Source organism: Lutra lutra, chromosome 9, assembly GCF_902655055.1.
Source record: "Lutra lutra chromosome 9, mLutLut1.2, whole genome shotgun sequence".
Lineage (NCBI taxonomy): Eukaryota > Metazoa > Chordata > Mammalia > Carnivora > Mustelidae > Lutra > Lutra lutra.
Window position 1 is genome coordinate 128072477 of NC_062286.1, and position 24300 is coordinate 128096776.

Consider the following 24300-nt stretch of genomic DNA (forward strand, 5'->3'; position numbering starts at 1 on the left):
CCAACAGAGAGGTCCCTGAGTACCTTTCCCACTGCCCTGGAAGCTTCCTGCCAAGACCCCAAGGTAGTGGTCAGTGGTCATAGGCCCTGGCAATGCCCACGGGGTGGTTTCAAGTTCCCCTATGGCACAAGACACCTTAAATGAAGCCTGGACATGGCAGAGCAGGGGCCAAACTTCCTAGAGTGGCCACTGGCCGAGACCGGGACAGTCCGTGTGCGCGCCTGAGCCACCAGGGGGCGCCCGACTCTGACCAACCCTCCCTGGCTCCTACAGGGCTCAATGACATTTCTTTTTTTTTTCCCCTTCCTATCCTCCAAATAAGCCTTCTTTTCAAACCGTCCAAGGTGATTCTAATGCAGTCATCCTCTGCCCTCACCCTTTACTCCCATTTCCTACACACACACACAAGCGCGCGCTCGCGCGCGCGCGCGCACACACGTCTACAGACCCTCCTTCCCTCAGTGGGTTTTGTTAGAACCCCTGCAGATTTAAGCAGCTCCCTCCATGTCCTCTTTCCTACCCTCACCATGCCTCCAGTGGTCCCTCCAAGCCCGTCCTTCTTCCTGGGATTTCTGGATCATTCCAGGGTTTCGAATACCCCTTTACCACCCACAATCCCCCTCATCTGGTTCTCGTGGCACTGCCTGTGCAGAAAGCCACGGGCAGGGATTCTGTTCTCCTTAGCAGAACAGGAAACTGAGGCACAGGGGAGAATGACTGGTACACAGCGAGCCCGTGGTGGCACCAGGGAGAGAAGGGGAGTCCTGGTCCCCCACTCACTCTGGGAGCTGCCAGGGGAGGGGCGAGGTGGAGGAGCCAGCGACCCTGTCCCATGGGGCAGCGGCTATGGGAGGATCTTCATGGGAAGTGCTTCCTCACAAATGAGTTGGGACAAACTGCTTTCCTGACGCTGACTTGCTGTGTGACCTCTGGCAATCTCTCCTCTCTGGGCCTCTGTAGAGAAGGAAGGTGGCCTCTAGGTTCCCCCCCTGAGATGCTCTGTGACTATCTAGCTGGGACCTGGGTCGTCTCCATGCCTTTGGGGCTTCTGGGGTCCTCAACCAAAGAGCAAGAGGTACTGGGGTGCTTGGCGGCCATGATCCAAGTCTCCACATCTCCACTGTTCCTCAGCTGGGCTTTACCCCAGGAGCAGCAACGTTTCCTGGAATCCCCACCCATTCGTGGGTCTCAGGAGAGAGGAGGTACTGTTACATCCCCCGTTTAGAGATGGGGAAACTGAGAGTCCGAGGAGAATAAGTGGCTGAGCAGGACAGGAGACCAGGAAGACCCAGCCTCAAAGGGTGGGCTCTTTCTTCTACCATACGCTGCTCGCTGCTCAGGGAAGGTTCTGGAAGTCTGCTTCAAAAATTCACAGTTTGCCTTAGAAAGTCTTTGATCTGCCCCAGGTGACCTGAAGGCTTTCAGCTGCCCCGCAGGAGGTATTACGGGAACTGTAAGAAAAAGACAGCGCCCCAGCCTCTCCTGCGCCCTTTAGCCGGCCCCTCAGGCCGGGCCCACAGGCAGACACCGCAGCCCCTCCGGAGCCCGCGAGCAGGTGCAGGTTTATTGCTGTACAGACCGTAGCGTCCGAAAGCCTCACCCCAAGCACCAGCTCTAACCCTAGGCCCCGCAGCTCTGGTACCCCCGGAAGCTTATCTCCGGCACCGGGCCGGCCCCAAACCTGGACAATGTCCTCAGAGCCGAGGCCTGGGGCCCACCAGCCCTGAGCAGTGGCCCCAGGCCAGCTGGGTCATTCCCTCGAAGTCCAGAGAAGGCCGAACGTGGGTGCGGAGCCGCGGGCTGCCTGAGGATGGGGAAACCGCAGTCCAGGATTCCAGCCCCGCCATGAGGCCCCGGCTGCGGCGGTTGAAACAGCACTTGCGGAGCTGGAGGAAGGTGCCCGAGGGGGAAAGGCGAGGCCAACCTCATCAGAAACAGACTCGAGGTTGGGGAGCTGCCGTGGGGAGGCTGGACACCAAAGCCCCAAGGTCCACAGAAAAAAGCAGGAGAGAGCATCCCCACGGCTCTGCTTGGATGCCACTGTCACCACCTTCCCTGGGTTTGGAGGGGCCCAGACGCCCCTTCCCTCCGTCCTCCCAGGTGCAGGGGTCCGCGAGCCCTCAGCCTCTACCCAGCCGCAAGCACAAGGGACCAGAGACCCAGTGTGGTACAAAACATCTGTAATGAGCTACATGCAAATACCATCTTCTTCCAAGCAAGCCAAGGGGCTCAGTATTCAACGGACGACCCCCACTGGGGACCCCAGACTCGATCTTCTCTCCCTGGGAAACGACTGTTGCCAAACAGCCTGTCTTCGGCACCTGCCTGAGAGTGTGCCCCAGGGAAATGTGCCCGGGCTTCTGAGGGCCTCCGTGCTCATTCTCCCTTGAGGCTGCGGAGGGCCCTGGTGAGGGAAACCGACAAACCAATTCATAGGCCATCCCGCTAGCGTTCTCCTGGCGGCCCCGGGGCTCCTGTGGAGTGGCCCTTTAGCGCTCTGGGCACACTGTAAACCCCAGGAGATGCAGCCTCGGGCTCAGGCACTCTCAAAGACTGGGGCCATCCCCATGGCCTCTGAGCCTGGCTTCCGGCCCAGGCTCCAGTGCCTCGTGTCCCCCCCTCTTCTCTTGGTCCAGAAGGGAAACTGACTGGACTGGTGGGAGGAGACAGGAGCACTGTGTCCCGGGATACTCAAACTGAGCATGTCCATTTCCTCCATTGTCGTCCAGAACATCTGTAAGCAAGGGACAGAGTGTGCGCTGCGTGGAGCCCACTCAAGGCAGGGCCTCTGCGCCGTAGGGGGCTGGGTCCCCGGCTCGCCCGCCCCAGGGGTCTGTCACTCCCTCAGCAGCCAGGCGGTTAAAAGAAAGGGAGCAGGGGTGGAAGGAAAGGGGCTGGGAGTTAGTATTACTATCCTGGTTTAGTGACCTCTCCCAAAACACACAAAAACTCAGGGAAGGGGGACCCCAGCGGCAAGGTGAGAGAACGGGGGAGGATGAGGGACAGGCGCGCTCAAGAGACCAGGGCTCTTCCTTCGAGGCCGGGCACAGGGCTCCAGAGGATCCCCAGCACATTCCGTTCCTCTGGGCACCTCTGTCACCCGGCGCCAGGGCCAGGGGAGGCCTCCTTAAACAGATGTGGTGTGGAGGCGAGCTGGACCTCAGTGCCACCCGGTCTGGTAGTGCAGAAAGGTGAGTCCCTCACACCCTCGGCAGAAACTCCTGGCTCTGCAGAGAGACAGCGAGAGGCTCAGGTGAGAGAGGGAGGGAGGGAGGGAGGGAGAAAGGAAGAGGCTGGGCCAGGTCCGAAATGGGGTTCAAGCCTCAGGCGGGATGTTCTCTGGGGCCAGGACCCACCTCTCCCAACCCCCAGGGCAGCCCGACTCAACAGAATGAGAGTCAAGTCCCTGAGGCTCCCTGAGGCCTCTCCCAGCCTTGCTGTCCCCCGGCCTGGTACAGTCTCCTGGCCCTCCCCCTCCTGCTGTCATCTGGTTGGCCCTTCCACCCTTCAGGCCATGAGGTGTCAGTCCTTGCAGCCAACAGGCCCAGATCCCCGTGAAACATGGGCCCCAGCAGAGCCCAGCGCTCAGCCCCAGGGCACCACCTACCAGGCTAATACTGTCACTGGCTATTCACTGGGTGACTGGACAGGGAGTCCTTCTCCTCTCCTGGGACTGAGTGGGAACCTCCAGCCCACACTAAAGTAGGACTGAGAAAGGGGGTGGGGTGGGGTCTTAGGTTGGGGGCAGGGCAAGAGGCAGAAACTCCGTTAGCATCAGCAGGCGCAGGATTTGTGGTGTGAAGGCTGGTCCTGGCAGGGAAAGGATTTTCTTTCTCATGGATACTTCACCCCGAGACCCATGAGAGCCACTTTCCTGCAACCCAGGCCAGCCCAGCCCAGCTCCTTTTCACCGGGCCTTACCAAGCCCTCCCAGTTCCAGCACGGGGCAACCACTGACCGACAGCAGGGTTTCTGGAAGGGAGGGCTGGGAGAGGACTGGAGGACGAGGGGCAGAGGGATTACGGACTGAAGTGGGCAAGAGAGAAAGGGAGGGCAGAGAGAAGAGGGCCTGCCCATCTCCGGCAAGCTCCGGTGAGACTGTGGGAGTCTGGGGAGAGGCTGTTCGGCCTCACGTCTGGATGTCTGACTGCTGCATAATGAGCTGTAAGTTACGGGTTTACTCTCATCTTCACCCCATCTCTTAGGGCAGGAGTGGGCCCCTGCTGTGTCCCTAGATCCCAGCAGAGCAGCTGCTCAGTAAATGGGGTCAGATGAATGAATAAATGACGAATGAGTGAGTGAGGGAAGCCCCAGGGCTCACCTGACAGGCGGCGGGTGCTCTGCACATGCTGCGCAAACGAGGTCCGTGTGTGTGTGTGTGTGTGTGTGTGTGTGTGTGTGTGTGTGTGTGTTCAGGAAGGCATGATCTACCAAAACCACAAATCCGTCGTCCCTCCCTCTGCTGGGGGCCGGGCCTCAATTAGCTGCAGGACTGACGCCCAGGGGGCTACATCCCTTCCCCAGCACGCTGGTGCCCAGAGCTCTCCAGAGGCTCCTGCTGGGGGTGGGGGGGACGCACCTGGTAGGCAAGGTTCAGGTCAGGAGGTGAACGAAGAGGATGGCCAGACCGATGTTAAGCAGGATCACCATGCAGATAAGGACAGTGTTGGGGACCTGGGAGCAGTGGAGAGAAGCTGAGTTCCGACGGCCTCGGAAACATCTCCCACCCAAGACTCAACAAGGCTGGACAGAGGAGCAGAAACTTCTGAAAGAACCCTCCTGAGAACACCCCTCGTCTTGCTCACTGCTGTGTCCAGCACCTGGACAGCAGACCATCAGAGCTGGAGGGATTCTGGGAAATGAGTAACCAAACCATCTAGGGTCCAGAGACGGACAAGGATGTGTCCCAAAGCACAGTGGGCAGTGCTGGGCCTGGAAGCCAGAACATCCTTCCTTTCCGCAAATTCCCCCATGGATGGCATCCATCAGTCCACACAACCTTGCCTCACTCATGGTCCCTGCGTTTCTAGCTCCCAGCCCCCTCCAATAAGCCCTACTGCGGCCTTCCTCCACTGCCGGGAAGCCCTCCCTGCTACACCCTGCCGCAGATGCTGCTGGTGCTCCGCTCAGATCGCCCTAGTTCCCCAGGTGCGCTCATTCCTCCCTAGCTGCTTAGGGCTCCCGGGCACCCTCTTCTCCAAAGCACTGCCCCCTGCTGACCTGAGCGCAGGCACAAAGGCCCTCCCCCTGTCCCAAGGTTGGGGGGACTTGGCCGGGATTCATGCTACCAGGTCCTGATGAGGCTATACTTGACGAAGCCCACATCCCTGCTGCGGTTTTCCCCTGCCCCATCCTGTGTCATGACCCTTCCCACCCCCAAATCCCCCCCGCACTGGAATCCCACGTGGAGCCCAAGCACCCCTGGGGACCGGAGCTGGGACACGCCCTTCTGCCCCCAGCCTCACCTCCTCCACCTCCACTTCGGCCTCGGCTGCCAGCGCCGCCTCCTTCCGAGCCTTCTTCTTGGCCCCCGCCTTGGTCAGCCCTCGGGCCTCCGTCTTGCGGGCCTTCGCCTTGGGCTCGGCTCTAGGGACAATGGGCTTGGGCTCCAGCTTGGCCGGGGACTCGGGCGGGGACTCGGGCGGGAGCTCGGGGGCCCGCGGCGGGGCGGCGGCCGGCGACGGCGGCGCGGAGTCGGGCCCGGAGGTCTCGGACTCGGGCTCGTCCTCGAAGGGCGGCGGCGCGGGCGGCGCGGTGCGCACGGCGTAGCTGTGGTAGCCCCGGTACAGCGCCACCTCGGGCTCCTGCGACGGCGCGGGCGGCGGCTGCAGCGCCTCGATGGCCATGTGCTCGGTGGGCGGCCGCGCGGGGCTGCGGCGACCCGCGCCCTCGGACGGCGTGAGCGGCCGGCTGCCCTGGGCGCCCGGCTCCCCGTTCCAGGCGCCCGGGCTCGCCAGGCGGTCCTTGGTCGCCGCCGGGCGGGGCCGCTTGGGCTGCGGGGGCGTCCCGGCCGGCGACGGGGGGCCGCCCTCGGGCCCGAGGGGCTCGTGCTCGTGCAGCTGCGGGCTCTCGCGGGAGCGCGGCGGGGGCCCCGCGGCCCCGCGGCCCCGCTCCGGGGGCTCGAGCAGGCTCTCCGAGTTCTCCAGGATCTCCTGCAGCAGCCGGCGCTTCTGATACTCGGGTCCTGCGGGGGGGAGGGGACAACCAGCGAGGCTGGCCTTGAACCCGGGTCGCACCGCCTGCCCTGGGCGAGCCCTTCAACCTCGCACAGCCTGCTTTAGTGACTCGGCCGGCACCTTCCCACCGACCGTCTAGCGTGGGCCGCGCACTATGTCAGGCAGGTTCCAAAGAGCAGCTCGGCCTTTTAACAACCCTAAGAGGTCCGTGCTATTACTGGCCTCGCGCTCACAGGGGACGAAAGGGAGGCTCAGAGACGTGACGTCACTTGCCCAAAGTCACCCAGCTCAGAGCCCGGACCAGCACCCAGTCCGACTGGCTCCAGAGTTTATGATCTTCGCCGCGACACTGGTTTCCTTCCATTCCCTTACCTGAAAAATGGCCTAATCGTACCTATTTCATAAATACTAATGGAAGGGTTAGTGGGAACAAATGCATGAAAAATGCGGAGCTCGGGGTCCGGCTGTTGCTACTACCACCCAGGGTGGAGGCAGCGCCGGGAGGTGTCGCTCTTCCTGGGGCCAGCAGGGGGAGCGCCTTGCCAGGGGGCAACTTAGCCTCCCAGGTACACATCTGCGCTCCACGGTCCGGCAACTGGTCCCCTGTGGTGTCCCTGCTACAGCCACAATAACGTTTAGATACAAGTCTGATCGTGCCACTCACCATGAAACCCCCAATGCGGAGAACAGCAGCCTCCCAGCCCTCGGGCTCCCACTACTCCACCCAGGAACCAAGTCTCCATCCCCACCGGTTCCTACCTGTTCCACTCTCCAGACTCCGAGCCTGGAGAAGTCTCTGTGCCTTCGCACCTGCAGTCCCTTCCTCCGGGTCGCCGCCGCCCCCCTCCTCCCCAACCCCCCCCCCCCCCCCCCCCCCCCCCCCCCCCGGCACAGCCCTGCGAAGGGCCGTGATTCTCAGTGAGTGGTCCCAAACCAGCAGCTTCCGCACAGCCTGATCCTTGTCAGGAACGCACATTCAGGGGGGCTGTGTGGCTCAATCCGTTAATCCCCCAACTCAGTATGATCTTGGGGTCCTGGGGTTGAGCCCCGAGTCAGGCTCTGTATTCAGTACAGAGTCTGCTTGTCTCTCTCCCTCTGCTCTCTGCCCTCCATCTCCCAAATAAATAATAAATAAAATATTTTTTTTTAAAGGAAAAGAAAAGCACATTCACGGACCCCAGATCTACTGAATCAAAAACTTGGGGGTGGGACCAGCATGCTGTGTCATGTTTGAGACCCACTGACCTGGTGAACTCTCGTTCAGCCTTCAAGATTCAGCTCAAACAGCCTTTCCTGAGGGCGGCCTTCTCTAGGGTCTCCCTGCCTGACTGGGTGAAGTGCCCCCCCTGAGCTTCCAAAGCCGCTGTTCCAGCCACACAGAACTTACGCTGTGCAGAATGTAGTCGTAACAGTGAGACAGAACCAACAGTTCCCAAGAGCTTGCTATAGGCGGGGCTCTGTGCTCTCCGACATGATTTGACCCACCCAACCCCCAGGAAGGGAAGGTAAATATTATTCTTACTCCCATTTTATAGATCAGAAAACTGAGGACTTAACAAGGTCACTGAGCTGGTTGGCAGTGGAGTCAGGACGGGGATATACTCCCTGATCCTCACTCCCCGATTCTGCCATGATTCTTGGCTCCTCTAGATTCTGGATCCCGGAATCCCAGGTTTGTACTGCAGAGCCCAGCACGGTGCCTGACACACGGGCAGCACTCAGAGACCGGCGGAATGAAATTGATGAGCCGCAAGGCTTTTTGCCTCCTCATCCGGAGCCCTCTCCCTTCGCTAAGCTTCATCAGCTCAGCTGTCAGCCCTGTCTGCAGCAGGGAGAGGAGGCAGCCTGGAGTAGGTCCAGTCCACAACCAGGAGCCTCTGATTCCGCACCACCCCCCAATCTCAGCACAGGTCTCCTTGTGTCACCGCATCCCATGCCATACCTGCCCTCCCTCCCTGGTTGCTTGAACTCACAGACATTTGTGAACACACTTGGGCATCTCAGCTTTCCAGCAAGCAAACAAAAACAAAAACAAAAAAAAATGGTCCGGCCCCGGGACCTCCCCTTACTCTGTGCTGCCCATCCCCTCCCTGGCTGGCCCTACCTGGCTGGTAGAAATCCGGAGCCAGCTCCCTGGCCACAGTGCGAGCAATGCTGGACTCCTGGTTGGCAGCGAGGGCGGCCTGTTCCGCTGCCTCAGCTTTGGCCTTGGCGTGGCTTGTCCTAAGGAGACAACATGGTAGAGGCTCAGGATCCCTCCAGAAAATCAGACCTCTGCCCACCAAAGACACGCCACACACAGCATTCATTCACTCGGGCTGCCAGTGAGTATGTACTGAACCCCGTGGGCCAGACTGCTGTGCACTCCGTAGACCATGCCTTCTTCCTTCTGGGCGCACAGACAGACTACATTCCCCTTGCAATCAGTGCGGTCAGGTGACTGAGTCCTGGCCGGCGCACAGTGGGAAGACACGATGCATGCGGTTTCCAGTCCTGGACCATGAAAACCTCATGTGCGATCCTCTACATCCTCTCCTTCTCCCCCTCTTGTTGCTTGAATGGAAGGAAGTCCAACACCCCCGAATGGGGACCTTAACCTCTTCTGTGTCACAGACCTTTGGCATCTGGTGACACTCATGGGCCCCTTCTCAGAATGATGTTTTAAAATGCATAAAATACATAGGATTACAAAGGGATGTCATTATACCGACATGCTATTACCAAAATATTAGAGGAACAAATCTGTAATAGAATGCATTTTCTTCCTCATGAACACATTGAACAAAATATCTAGCAAGTGAACTAACCACAATAATTTTGAAGTACAGATTAGCAGAAAGGATATTTCAAAGATACCCACAATAGGGGTGCCTAGCTGGCTCAGTCGGGAGAGCGTACATGAGGCTCTTGATCTTGGAGTCGTTGAGTTTGAGCCCCATGTTGGGTGTGGAGATTACTTAAAAAAATAAAATCTTGCGGCACCTGGGTGGCTCTGTGGGTTAAACCTCTGCCTTTGGCTCCGGTCATGATCTCAGGGTCCTGGGATCGAGCCCCGCATCGGGCTCTCTGCTCAGCAGGGAGCCTGCTTCCTCCTCTCTCTCTGCCTGCCTCTCTGCCTACTTGATCTCTGTCAAATAAATAAAATAAAAATCTTAAAAAAAATAAAATAAAATCTTCCTTAAAAAAGATATCTGCAACAATAATAATGTGACATGAAAGCATGTAATTTCCACAGGTGGCAAAGTCACAGATGTCCCGAATACTACTGTGGTTTATTGCCTACCTCCATAATTGAAGCAAATGCTACATTTCAGTAAGAGGTTAGTAAAAATCAGATAGTTTTTCCATCTTTTATAGACACTGAGTGCCCTGCCCAGATCCCTTCCCTGGCATGTGAACCCACCCCCAGCTCCTGACCAGGCTGCTAATGGCTCACGGAGGTCCCAGAGAACTGCAGAAGCCATGTTGTCCTAGAGGCCAAACTACCCTCCCCCACCCCAACCATGCAGCCCACAACTAACGACTGATGACACCCACCAGCCCCCCTCTTGCCCCGGGAAGAACCAGTTCAGTGGTACAAACCAGGCTCTAGAACCCCCACCATGGGGCCAGGTAAGACCACACCCTGGTTTGGTCACTCCCCTTCTCTCCGGAGAGTGTCCCCCCCAAAAAAAATCATCTGCTCAAGAATCCCTACCTCAGGGCACCTGGGTGGTTCAGTCAGTTAAGTGTCTGCCTTTGGCTCGGGTCATGGTCCCAGGATCCTGGGACGGAATCCTATGCTGGGCTTCCTGCTCAGCGTGGAATCTGCGTCTCCCTCTCCCTCTGCTTCTCCCCCCCCCCCCCCCACACACTATTGCTCATTCTCACTCACTCTCTCAAATAAATAAACAAAATCTAAAAAAAAAAAAAAATCCCCTCCTCAGGCTCAGCTTCTAGGGAGTCTAATCTAAGACAGCATCCAAGTTCATAGACTCTGAATCCTGCCCTCCGTTAAGAAACACCATGGAAGGAACCTAGGTCCAGAAATGATTACTGTATAGTGCAGAGTTCCACGCTGGAATGGGGAACATCCAGGCACTACACTTAAATATTTCACGTGGATCATTTAAGCAAACTGTACGTGTCTGGGTGTTAAGCACCTGAGATTCGGGGGACGTGTGTTTCAGTTGTTAGTGTAGCCAGCAGCACCTGCTGAAACAGTAACAGGCCCATGGGGATGGACCAGGCACAGTTCTACGGGCAGGAATTAGGCAGTTTATCTCCTGCACTCATCATCACGCCTTAGGAAAGCTGATGCTGTTACCATTTTCCACAATTTGCAGAAAAGAAAACTGAGGCACAGAGAGGTGACATAATTTTTCCTAGGTCTCAGGGTCCTTAACTGCAGGAGCTGGGATTTCGAACCCAGGCAAGATGACTCCAGAGCTTGTGAGCTTGAACATGACTTTGGAAATGTGCCACACCTGCCAGGAACTGAGGACAGAGACCCCCGTGGGTACGACAAGCCCCGTCCCTGTCCTCACTGTGAAGTGAGGGAGGAAGAAGGCAAACGAACAACAGAACGTCTTTAAGAAAAGATCATTAAATAAAAGGTCTTCGATTGCAATTGTGAGCAGTGCCATCGAAGAAGAGTCGAGAAGGCAGTGATCTCGTAGAGTAGGACGACAATACAGGTCGGTGGCAGGGTGGGGTCAGGGAAGGTTTCTTGGAGAATGTGACAGTTAAGTTGACATGAAGACAAATGGAAGTTAGATCCGTAATAGGAGAGGCGGGGACAGCAAGGTGGAGGAAAGAGAGCAAGGGTTTGGTGCCTTTGGGGGAAGTAAAAGGTCAGTATAGTGTCCACACCACAGATGAGTCAGTTCCTCGTGGACTTGACCTGTATCTTTGTACCTGTCTCCAGTATATAACATTGGGCCTGAAGTAAGGGAGAGCACTTTCATGAAGCTCCTTCCATGTGAGAGGCCCTTTGCCTGTGTTATCCCTTCCAATCCTCAGAACAGTCTGGGCGGTGGCTCTTCCTGTTCGGCCTTCACACAGGGGGAAACTGAGGCTCAGAGGGGTATCTCCTCAAGGACGGAAAATGAGTTAACACTCAAAAGCATTTACTACATGCCACATGCCACGAGCTTTATGGAAATTAACTCATTTGACACCCCGCTCCCCCCGCAATAACGCTGGGTAGCAGACGTTAGTACCAGCATTCCTCTCTACAGAGGAGAAATGCAGGGCGTGCGGCTTTAAGGAACTAACGCAAACTTACACAGCCAGCAAGTTGCAGAGCAAGATTTCAAACCAAGGCCTTCTGGGCCTAGAGTCTGTGCCTTGAGCCACAGGCTATCCCTTCAATAATGAGCAGTGAAGGAAGGACCCAGAACTGTCTGATCTCCAGGCCCGCCCCTCTACGATGCCACCTTGCCACAGTAATGTTTCCTGAAGGAAAGAAGACACAAACGTGGGGCGCCTGGCTGGCCCAGCCATAGAGCATTTGACTCTTGATCCCGGGGTCGTGAGTTCAAGCCCCACACTGGGTGTAGAGTTTACTTCTAAGGAAAAAAATATGTAAGTGAGCTCGTGCCCGCACCCAGGTATAAGCAGAAGGGGCGGCACAGGGACGAGTACAGAGCCTAGCTTTGGATTCCAACTTTGGCTCTGCCAAGGCTGGTGCTAGGGTAGGTAAGAGACGCATTCACCTCAGGTTCAAAAGTTAGGAGATGCAAAAAACTTAGTAAGCAAGATAAAACAATATTTGAAAGCACTATTTCTAGAAGTCAAAAATAACGCCAAAAAATCCTCAATGGACAAACTATGAATAAAATTTAAATAAAGACTGGATAAGACCCTGTGCTTTTGCATGGCCTTGGTCACGTCACCCTAGTCCCAACCCCACGGTGCCTCTAGAACTGTGGATAAGTGGCCCTAGCTCTCTGTGCCCCAGTTTCTTCATCTGTACAATGGAGATCGTAATTCTCCCCTCTTGGAGAGGAGGTGAAAACTGACGAGTTAAGAGGCAGCATAGGGAAGTGTTTGGGCCAGGGGAGATGGTAGTGGAGGAGGTGATGATGGTGGTCGTGATGGTAGTGGTGGAGGTGGTGGAGGTGATGGTGGTGGTGGAGGAGGTGATGGTGTTGGTGGTCGTGATGGTGGTGATGGTAGTGATGGTGGTAGTGATGGTAGAGGTGATGGTGGTGGTGGTGAAGATGATGGTGGTGTGGTGATGGCAATGGTGGTGGTGGTGATGGACGTGGCGGTGGAGGAGGTGGTAGTCGAGGTGGTGATGGAGGTGATAGTGGTGGTGGAGGAGGTGATGGTGGTGGTGGTGGTGGTGGTGATGGAGGTGGTGGTGGAGGTGATGGTGGTATGGTGATGGCGATGGTGGTGGTGGTGATGGAGGGGACAGTCGAGGTGGTGATGGTGGTGGTGGAGGAGGTAATGGTGGTGTTGGTGGTGGTGATGGTGGTGGTGATGGCAGAGGCAGTGGTGGTGATGGAGGCAGCAGTGGAGGAGGTGGCGGTGAAGGAGAGAAGGAGAAGGAGGACGATGAGGTTTATGACATCAAGACAGAGTGTGGTACGTGCATATCCCCAGGTTCATATTTGCCTATACACACAGGCGTGCAATTCAAACTCGTACACTTTCCAGAAACACTTCCCTGGAAACCTGAAACTCCAGGTCAGGCGGAGGAGGGAAGGAGCCGGGCAAACCTTCAAAGGGAGAAAATGTCCTTTTTTGGTAACACAAGCTGGATGGTGCTTGCTTGTTCCTCGGCACCCTGGGAAGCTGTGTGGCAGGACCCTTCCTAAGGCCGGAGCGGCAGCCTGCACGCAGAGCCCCAGAAGAACTGGAGGGGTCAGCTGTGGACCTCCCATCCAGAGTAGCCAGAACAGGGGTGGAGAAAGGGGAGGCCACACAGCCCACTGCAATGAGGGATTCTGTGTTCAAAGGAAGCCCACCGCCCTTCCCCGTGTCCATTAGTCTGGCCGATGGAACCCCTTATCAGCCCTCCCCCAGGTCTCTGGTCTCAGGAATGACTCCCAGCCTTCAAGTCAGTCACCCCCGTGTCCTCCCGCACCCTCCTCCTTGTCTCCCTGCTGCAGCCAAGGCCATGACTCACCAGGTCCCTTCTCCTACTCCTGCTATAGCTCCAGCATCGGCAGCTTCTCCCTCCTTCCGTCACTGCTCCTCGAAGCTCCGACACACTCCCTACAACTGATCACAGTGGCACCGGGGCTGGCTTAATCCAATTGTCCAGCGGCCTCTACTCTTGCTTAAAATCTTTGCAAGGTTTCCTACCATGTTCACAATAAAACCCAGGGCACTTTACATAGCCTTCCAGGCTCTCCGGAGCCTCTCAGGGAGTCCTGGGTATATCACCAGCAGCCTTCAGGGCACAGCCTGGGGCAGCTCACGGTGGGTGGGGGGAGCACTGTTGCCCACAGGCTCTTGTAGGCCGGGGCCACTCACAGTGCAGCCCATCACCCTCCTGGCCCCTTCCTCACCTGGGAGCTTGTCAGAAATGCTGGTTCTCAGGCTCCACCCCAGACCTGAGTCAGAGCCTCAGGGGGAGGAGCCCAGGAGTCTGTGTGTTACACCCCTGCTGGGCAGCTCCCAGCCTGCTCAACCCAAAGAGCTTCGAGTGTTTCTCCTCTGAGTCTTGCTAGGGAAATGCCGGACCCATTTCTTCTCCTCTGACCACTCCCTGGGTCTGGGCTGAGGCCGCAGGGGGCGGGGGAGGGGGAGAAGGGTCTCCGGGGATGGCTCTGACCTTCGGGAAAGGAAAACAGCAGAAACTGGGGCAATGGGAGGGGCACGGAGCAGTCCCTCTTCTTGATTTCACTTGTCAGCAGGGTTAAAAATAAGGCTGGTGGTTCTGGGATAGGGGCAGGGCAGTAACAGAACCACTTCTGAGAGCATCCCCCACCCCAGCCTCTTTCCCCCACCCCCAGGCCCCTAACTGCTGCTTCCAGTCCGCCACCTCTACATATTGGTTCATTCATTTCATACAACTTTGTGGAGTGCCTACTGTGTGCTAGGCACTGTTCTGAGGACTGTGGATACCACAACAAACCATGCAACCCAAACCCCCTTGCAGAGCTCACGTTTTAGTGCAAGGGGTTGGCAAACTGCAGCCAATAGGCCCCCCACCGGAGCCCACCGCCGGTGGCCGAACTGTCGGTGAGCTATGACTGGTTTATATACTTTTGAATGGTTGAACTTGAAAAAAAAAAAACAACAACAAGAGTAATATTTTCTGACACATGAAAATTACATGGAATTCACAGTTCAGTGTCCATATAAATAAAGTTTTATTGGAACACAGCCACACCCACTTGAGGACACACTGTCTACAGGGAAGTAGTTGCCTCATAGACTGTGTGACTGGCAAGGCCAAAGATGTTTGCCATCTGGTCTTTTACAAAAACAGTTCGCTGATGCCTGTTTTAATACATTCACTCAGTAACTGTCTCTTCTACTACTACTAACAATATTAATCTGTTATTTGTTGAGTTCTTTGTGCCCAGCTCTGTGTCACCTTAACACAAATGACCTCAGAGAGGTGGAGTTCCTCTTTCAAGGTCACACAGCTAGAAAATTGCATCGGTCCAAGCTCTTACCCATTACACCAAGGTCTCACTCACCCTTTTCCCACTGACTCAGAGCTAAGTCCTCCATAGGCTGGGACCAGGGATGGGGATGAATGGGACCCAGCAGGCACCTGAGGAACTCATAGCCTAAGGCAGCCCTGCCAAGTCCACCACACAACACCCCTGAAAACCAGTGACTGAGCACAGTCTCTAAACTGCTCAGGAGAATGTCTAAGAGGGGGAGACCCCAGCTAGGTAGCTGGGATGTGGGGCCCTACCTCTGCCCCTATTCCCCTCGGCAAGTCTGAGCTCTCTGAACCCCAACCTCCTCATCTGTAAAATGGGGCTAATAACAGCAGCAACCGGAGCGATGGTGTAATGAATGACCAGTCATCTGGCTCCTGGAGCAGTGGTCAGGACACAGGAAGTCCACATAGTGCTTGTTAATAAAATAAATAAGCATGTTTTTTTGGAGAGGACTAAAAATCCCAAATGGACCACATGCCACTGATTTGTTAAATAAAGATTAAAATGATTTTTTTCATTTGGCGGATAACGGGAGTCCCCAGCTCACACCTCTGCCAGCCTCTCTGGAGGTCGCAGAGGAGGCTGACAGGGACAGCGCTGCCCAGTGTCTTCCTGCGGTAGGGAATGCTTTGGATGCCGCTACCCTGCCCTCTCCCAAAATAGCCCCTCGCCCACAGCTCTGGCCAGCCGTGGCCATTTCCTCCAGAACAATCATGGTCAGAGTCATCACGAGCAGGAACCACAGCTGGGGATGCAGACACCCACCTGGATAGCTCCCTGGAAGAAAGGCCCCTGCCCACCAAGGACGTAGGCAAGGGGACAGTCAGGGAGTCCTGACTGATGGGGGAACTTCTTCTCGACCCCAATCCACCCCCAGGACTTCATTTGGCAAATGGGGCTAAGCCCCTGCTGGGAATTACAAATAAGAGACGCATCACATTCGAGGTATCTACCCTTGACTCACTGGTCTCAGTTTCCTCAACTGTGAAATGGGGATGCTAATACTTCACTATGCTACTGAGAGTCTGAAATGAGCATTTAACAAATACTGGCTTTCATTATCATGGTTTTTGTTACTATTGTAACAATGCTTACCAGCAATTCCCTTCGGAATTCTATGGACCGCCCACAAGTTGGGATATAAATATGCGTTCTGAACCCTGTTTCAAGGTCCACCCATGTTATAGCACCGGCCCCTCCTTCATTCCTTCCTACTGCTGGACAGACTCCGCCGTGTGCATAAAGCAGACTGAGCTCACCTGTTCTAGTGTTTGCGTTGTTTCCACTGCTTGGTTGCTATGGATATTTGTGCACAACTTTTTGTGTGGTTCTATGTTTTCATTTCTCTTGGGTGCACAATTAGGAGTAGAATTTCTGGGTCATATGATAACTCCGTGTTCCGGGTGAGGAAAGGCCAGGCTCATACCAAAGTGCCTGCACCATTTGACGTCCTCCCCGTAACATATGAGGGCTCCCGTTTCCCCACATCTCTGCTAACCCTTGCTAGATCCAGCTTTTCAATTTTATCCGTATGGTGGTTTGTGAGGTGCCATCCCAGTGTGGTTTTGGTTTGCATTTCCGGGACGGCTAAGGATGTTGAACATTGGTTCGTGGGATTGATGGCCACTGGTTTATCTCTCGAGGGGAAATGTCTATTTGGATCCTTTGCCTTTTTTAAACTGCGTTTTTGTCTTTTTTATTATTGAATTGCAGAAGTTCTTTATATATTCTAGATATAAGTCGTTTATCAGATATATTATTGCCAATCACGGATTGCAAGAGTTTTTCTATCCTATGGGCTGTCATTTCACTTTCTTGATGGTGCCCTTTGAAGTATGATGGTCTTTAATGATGTCCAGAGTATCTGTTTTTTTTTTCTTTTGTTGCTTATACTTTTGGTGTCAGATCCAAGAAGGCTTTGCCTGACCTATGGTCACAAAGGTTTACTCCTGTATTTTCCTCTAAGAGTTTTCTAGTTTTAGTACCTGTATGGAGATCTGTAAGTGCTGCTTCTAATAAGAAAAGAATGAGAACTAACCTAAAGGTTCATGCTGCCCTCTGAGGTCGGCTCTACCACTGTTGTACAAATGAGAAGACTGAGCCAAGTGCCCATTACTTAAGTCATGTGCCCATTACTATTATAATGAACGCGGAGCCAGACATGGAAGGAGGGAGACTCTGGCAAGAAGGAGAGGAGATGGAAGGTCCTGAGATGAGAACAGAGACTACAGAGCAGCAGTACAGGCCACCTGGTGGGTCGCAAGTTCATAATCTGTCTTTGGTTATTTTATAGTATACATTATAAAATACAGAGTATAAAATTATATGGCTTCATTGTAGAAAAGTTTTGAGAATAGGCAGTTTTCGTTTTTTAAAAAGAAAAAAAATGCTACTAATGTTTTGGTATTTTGAGGTGGTAAGGAGCACAGCTGTGTGACCGCAGGTGACTAGACAAGTTCTCTGTGCTTTGATTTTTCCCTCTGTAAAACGGGGTCAGGAATAGCCCCGCCCTCACTGGGCTGCTGGGATGACAGTGAATTGCTGTAGTAAAGCATCTGGAACAGGACGTGGCAGATAGTAGGCTCTATGCAAGAGCTTGAAAAATTCCAATAAGGTGGTTTTGTTCTAGTTGGGGGGGTGGGCTGTACCACCTCCTCAGGCCCTAGAGAACCTCCCCACCTTGGAAACCCAGGCTGAAATCCCCAGGCCATGGACATGACCTCTCCCAGTTCACTTTTTATAGTGACCTTTCTCCCCTTCTTAAAGAGCCTCAAGCCCTGCTGGCAAGTCTCCTCCATCTGTGAGCAGGTGTGCGCCCCCCACCTGCCCCGGCCAAAAAGGCATAGGAAAAGTAGTAAGAGTTGCAGTTTACTGAGTGCTAACTACGTGCCAGACACTTGACCTATGTGTTTGGCCGAATAATGGCCCCAAAGATATCCCCTTCCTATTCCCTGGAACCTGTGAATATGACCTTATATGGCCAAAGCAGTTTTGCAGATGTGATTAAAGATCTTGAGATGTGGGGATTGCGCTGGACTATGTGATCACGCATGTCCTTAGAAGAAGACAGAGGGAGATGGGATGGCAGGAGAGGAGAAGGCGAGGTGATGACAGGAGACTCTGGCTGGCGGGGGTGTGATGTGAAAACAAAGGAGGGGCGGGGGCGGCCACTAGAGACTGACAAGTCAGGGAATGGGATTCACCCCTGGAACCTCCAGGAGGAAAGAACCAGCCCGCTGACCTTGGCTGTGGTGTGGTGAGACTGATCACAGACTTCCGACCTCCACAAGCATACAAGAATAAATCCGTGCTGTCTTCGGGCCCCACATGTGTGGAGGTTTGTTATGGCAGCAACTAGAAACCAAAACAACTTGTGTGATCTTGTGTCATCCTCAAGACAACTCACTTTACCGGGGAAGAAACGCAGGCTCAGGAAATCATTTGCCCGAGGCTCATAGCTGGTGGCTGCTAGAGCCAGCTGGAACGTGCCTCCAGGACTTCCTGGCAGCAAGGTCTTTGCTGACCCACGCATGCCCTGTGCTGCCTCAGTTCAAACCCCCCTTCCAGAAGGGCCCAGCGGCCACCACCCAGCCTGTTCCCACAAGGACGGTGTGAAGCCCTGCCCGTCTCAGAGAGCCCAGGGCTAGCGGTTACCAGCAGTGATAACCCTACTTCCCCAACGACAGGCTGGGAACTGCCCGGCTGACTATATGTGACTGAGATCTGGCTGCGCTTCCGTGACAAGTGACACGACAGGGCGGGGACCTCAGGCCTTGCTCCCCTTCCCCACACCGGACTGGGTCCTGCAGTGCCCCCCAGAGCCTGGCTGCCAGCTGGGCGGCCTCTCTGCGTGAGTTGGCAGAGACCTTCAGAACAGCAAAGTTTCCTTTTTTAAAAGTTTATACCAGGTTTGGAAACGAAGTTTTAGAAACTGTGAAAATAGTAACATGAAAGCAACAGCACCATGACTGCACGAGCTTCCGCGTCCACGAGCCGTCTCCATCGGGGACTCTGAACACGAGAAACACCGCATGTTGAGAGACAGGGCTCAAGTGGAAGCCGAAGCCACCCCAGCTGGGCCTGAGTCCCCAGGTCATACCCTAGGCTGTGTGGACGGGGGAAAAATCACTTTGCTTCTCTGCGGACGGATCCATCTGCTCTGAACAATGAGGCCAATTTCCTAGCTGGCCGCTGGTGCCCACAGCCCGGTGCCATCCCCTCCCCTGGTGCGTGCGCTGAACTTAGACTTCAAATAAAAGAACACAGGAAAGGTGATGGCATATCGTTTCCATGCTTTGCTTATCAAAGACAGTGACTTCTCTCTTGCTAGCAGCTTCTCCTGCTGGCTTTGTTGGGAAGGTCCACACAGCAAGGATCTGAGGGCTGCCTCCGGCCGACGGTAATGAAGAACAGAGGCCCTCAGTCCAAAGGCCCTCAAGAACAGGTCTGCCGGGCGCCTGGGTGGCTCAGTGGGTTAAGCCGCTGCCTTCGGCTCAGGTCATGATCTCAGGGTCCTGGGATCGAGTCCCACATCGGGCTCTCTGCTCAGCAGGAAGCCTGCTTCCCTCTCTCTCTCTCTCTGCCTGCCTCTCCGTCTACTTGTGATCTCTCTCTGTCAAATAAATAAATAAAATCTTTAAAAAAAAAAAAAAAAAAAAGAACAGGTCTGCCGGCGTACTGTGATTTAGAAGAAATACAGCTGCCCTTGAACAACGCAGAGGTTAGGTGCCAATCCCCCTCGTGGTCAAAAAATCCAAGTATAACTCCGGATTCCCCACAAACTTAGCTGTGAACAGCTTGTGTTGATTGGAAGTCTTACTGATAACATAACCAGCGGATCAACACCTGTTCTGTACATGCACTATATACTACATACTGGGTTCTTGTAAGAAAGTAAGCTAGAGGAAAGGAAAGGTTATTAAAATTGTAAGGAAAAGAAAATACACTTACAGTACTGTACTGTATCTATTGAAAAAAATCCATGACTTTCAGTGGACCCGTGCAGTTCAAACCCGTGTTAATCAGGGGTCGGTTGTACGTATTTGGTCATTCAGATGACCAAAATATATGTCTCATATATACTAGGTCTTTGTCCATGTTTCCTGTCTCACAGTTTCCGAAACACTTGGAATTCCCTAAGTGCTAAGAGCCATGGGAGCATTTTTTGTTACAACATCTGGTCTCTTGTCCCCAGTTCCTGATATCACTTCAGAGCCATAAAAACGAAATGGGTGTCTTGACATTCATAACAAACCCCTTTCCAACACAACTGCCTTTATGATAATGGGGCGACTTTGGGAAAACTTCTAAGGATGGAGGCTGGATGCCAGGAGAACCAACCAAGAAGGGAGGGTTGGAACTCTCAGTCCCGCCCCGTGATTTCGGGGAAAGGAGGAGGGGCTGGAGGTTGAATCGATCACTGATGGCCGATGATTTAATGTTATGTGTTATGATGAAGCCTCCGTAAAAATCCAAAAGGACAGTGTTCATAGAGCTTCCGGGTTGGTGAACAGGTGAAGATCCAGGAAAAGCATCACACTTAGGGCACAGAAGCTGTGCACCCTTCACCCTATTTTGCCCTACACAGTTCTTCCATCTGGCTGTTTCTGAGTTAGATCCTTTTATAATCATCTAGTAGGAAGTAAATGACTTCTCTGAGTTCTGTGAGACACTCTAGCAAATTAATTGAACTCAGAGGGGGCTTGCTGGGACCTCTTCTCTACAGCCGGTCGGTCAGGAGCCCAGGTGACATCCTGGACTTGCAAATGGCATAGGGAGACCGTCTTGCAGGACTGAACCCCTAACTTGTGGGATCTGATGTTATCTCCCAGGAGCTAATGTCAGAATTGAGTTGACTTTTCAGACTTCCAGCTGGTGCTGGTGAACTCCTTGGGGCTTTGAGGGAGAGCCACAACCCCTCTCCCCCGCCACATGTTGAAATTTGGGGGAGGCCCTTTACTACCCCCTAGGGTTGCTATGAGAACTCAAGGAGTTCATGTACAGAGCAGCGGCCCACACAGTGAGCACTAGAGGAGTGTTTCTGTATGTTCGCATTTATCATTTCAAATTGCTCAATGTTTTCCTTTAGAAATTTCGCATCTACATTTTTTTCTATGCCAGTGATCTCTCTTCTGGGCATCTGGCCAACAGACAGGCTCCAAATGACACGTGTTCAGAGGCATTTATGGCAATGCGGTTTGTAATTGCAGAAGCCTGGACACAACCCCAAAGCTAGCAGTGGGGAACTGGTCCGCCCAGTTATACTATGGCCGTCTGAAGGACTTGATGCTGCCAGTACTGAGAATGAGCTAGGCCTTTAGAACAGAGTGAATCCTGAGACGTCAAGTTAAAGAGCAAGGTATAAATTACTAGATATCATATGCAACACTTGTGTAGACAAACAAGTGCATTTGCTCCTCTGTATGTGGGCTATTTCTGGAAGGATAGGATGAAGTTGGTAATACAGGCTGCCTACTGGGATGGAAACTAGATGCCGGGGGAGGAGGTGGAAGGGAGGGAGACATGCACACCCCCCTCTACGCTGTATGCCCCATCTCCTCCCCCTGCCCCACCATGCCAGCCTGCACCATGCTCTGTGCCCTGAGAGACTGCCCTCCATGGTCTGCATCCACAGTACCCTCGCTCTCCTGCTCCCAGCTGGGTCTGGCCCATGACGGGCGCCAGCCAAGGGCTGGAGGACGGAGCGGTCAGGGTATTGATTCCCTGTCCCTCTTCCAGAGGGCTCTCTCCTCCATAGCTTACAGTCGCTGCCTCTAGTGTAACACATTTCCTCCCCTGGCCCCTTCAGACCCAGGACACGAATTAATGGCTTCCCATCATCGCTGGCCCTGGGTAGCTCAACATCCCTTTCAGTTTGTGCCGACAGGGTACCAACTTCCAGTGAGAAGATGAATAAGTTCTGGGGACCTAATATACAGTATGGTGATTACAGTTAGGTATACCGTATTATACACTTAAGAGGTACAAAGAGAATAGGTCTTAAATATTAACACCAAAAAGAAGAACTGGTAATTACGAGACACACAGGAGGTGGTAGCTGATGCGAGGGTGGTGATCATTTTGTCGTATGTGAGTGAGTCACATCGACACGTTGTATAGAGTGTTACATGTCAATTACAGCTCAATAAAGTTGGGGGGGGGCCCAGTAGCTTCGTGAAACTGTCTGCAGTTGAATTCTCTGAATATACCCCTTCATGCCAAGACTCTTGACTGATTCAACGCTTTTCGATCTTTCAAATGTGCGTATAGTATGCCTATTCCAAGATAAGGTAAATAAGTATGTTTAACAACCTAGCATCTGAGTGCTAGGACTTTTAAAGGTCTGATTTAATTTATTCCTGAAAACAACCCTAAGGGCTAGTACTAGTGTGTCCACTCAACAGACAGGGAAAGCTATGTAGCTGGGAAGTGCTCTAGACCCCAGGTGGGCCTGGCTCCCAAGCCTGTGTCAGCCCTGCAGGATGGGCCCTAGTGGCTAGTCCAGTCTCCCCTGCAGGAAGAGGGCAAGGACTGGTATAAGACCCAAGCGTCCTGAGCTGGTCCAGGATGCTGATGTTCTCCGGTGCTTTCTTGGAACTGGAAGACTGATTCAGGTGTATGCAGCAGAGTGATATTAAACATGTGGAGCCACTGTGTGGGGGGTGGGGTGGGAGCACTGATCATAGAGAGGCATGCCAGGTGCTTAACCGTGTAGTTGCCAGGTCCGGAGAACCCCATCTTCTGGGTGAGAGGCCAAGTGTACAGGGCAGTAACAGGCGGTGGGGAGCACATAGGGAGCTCAGGGCAACTGCTGGCTACAAACTGGTATCAGCCAGAATATTTAAAAACTTTAGCAACTGGGATGATGTTCCTGGAGTGTCCAGCTGGATACTAAACCTGGAAGTAAGTTTTCCTTCTTACACACCACCTGCTTCAGAAAGCCTTCCCCAGAGACTGTCCCCAGTAAATGTGATCTTGATCCACTGCGGAAGCCTCCTCTGCATCTTTCCCATGCCTGGAGGATAATGTAGAAAGGCATTATTATGCTATGCGTATGACCTCATGATCTAGTTCCTGCAAAACTTCTGGTCTTAATGCAAACCAGCCCTCCAGACAGTCAGAAATTTCCAGGTCCCCATGTGTGCTCTACTATTTCCACCTCCAGGGCTTGCACCCAGGCTGCTTCCATTTCTAAGAACATTTGTGTCCCCTTCCCCATCCCCTGCTTCCCTCCTTCTCTTTATCTGGCGAACTCCTACTCATCCTTCAGGACCCTTCCTCAGGAAAGCTTACCCTGAACGTCAGCTCTCTGCTCTTATAGTCCCCTGCACTTAGCTGCCAGGTCACTTTATCTTCTTCCAGTTAGTCTGTGAGCCCCCCAAAGGAGCAGAAGCTTCACTGTTGTGTTTCTATCAAAACAGAAGCAAGCACGTAGCAGGTGCTCAGTAAGTACACATCAGTAAACGTGTGCTATGGATAACATACTTGACCGTGAGACTCACACAGCTGTAAGGACCCTCAGAAAGTATCTCTTCCCATTTGATAACGATACGGTAATAAGATGGAGAAAATGAGGCCTGGAGAGGCCTATATGATCCTTTTCAATAATCAAAAATAAATCATGGTGATTGTTACCTCTGTTGGAGACATGTTAGAAGGGTCACGTACTATGTGAGAGGCTCTGGTCCAAGTGCTCACACATATTACTCCACTAAACATGAACAGCTGGACGGGAAATGCTGTTATTATTCTCCTTGGTCTGCAGATGAGAAACCTGGGACTCTGGACATTTCCATAACTTGCTCAGGGGCACACAGCCAGCAAGGGACGGGAATCCTGACAATTTGGCTCCAGAATCTGTGTTTCTCCAACACTCCACTCTGCTGCCACTCCATAGTGTGGCCACAGGCTTCTCAAGGGACAGCAGCAGCGACCAGCCCAGACGTAGGCACACAGTAGGTGCTCATGGAAACCCTGGGCAATCAAGCCGACATGAGGGCATGATTGTATACTAGGTATTAACAGAGGGGAAATCCCAGACACCCCTTCCTGTCTCTTGCTCTGGGAACCTGCAAGGCTTCAGACAGGCTAGGAAAGGCTCTCTCCAGAGGGCCCTGATCATCACTGCGCTCCAGGAGGGGACAGAGCCTGCTGGGAAATGGCGCCACCTTTGGTTCACTCTGCTGCTTGGGTCCCGTCTAGCCAGGAGGATGCTGAATCCCTACGAGCCAACATCGTCCCCACATTACTCACAGACAACACATGTTGAATACCTACTCTGTGCTGAGCACCATGCTAAGACCTCTGCATGTGTTACTCCACTTAGGCCTCCCAGTGTTCCCTAAGGTAGATATCACTATCGATCCCCATTTTGCTGGAGAGAAAACCAAAGATGGAAAGGTTGTATAATGGGACCTAACTCACACAGCCAAGAAAGGGGGAAGCCAGGAATCCCAGGAATCCCAGGGTGGACAACACCAAAATAAGAAGGTGGGAACATTAGTTCGTGT

The 24300-nt window shown here is 53.7% G+C and overlaps 1 protein-coding gene across 3 annotated transcripts in view; it reads right to left on the reverse strand.

The window, feature by feature from the left end:
• Positions 1–2163: 2163 nt before the first annotated feature.
• Positions 2164–24300, reverse strand: part of JPH2 (junctophilin 2) — a 64027-nt gene continuing 41890 nt past the window's right edge. The window contains exons 3-6 of one of the 3 annotated variants that reach the window (XM_047744333.1): positions 8281–8399; positions 5466–6184; positions 4580–4674; positions 2164–3227 (exon numbers count right to left, since the gene is read on the reverse strand). In XM_047744333.1, the coding sequence (XP_047600289.1) occupies positions 4594–4674; positions 5466–6184; positions 8281–8399 (919 nt within the window). In that variant the 3' untranslated portion in view covers positions 2164–3227; positions 4580–4593. Of the gene's footprint in view, positions 3228–4579; positions 4675–5465; positions 6185–8280; positions 8400–12670; positions 12884–13293; positions 13389–24300 lie in introns of those variants that run through there. The other 2 variants (XM_047744335.1, XM_047744336.1) reach the window with 2 other exon arrangements.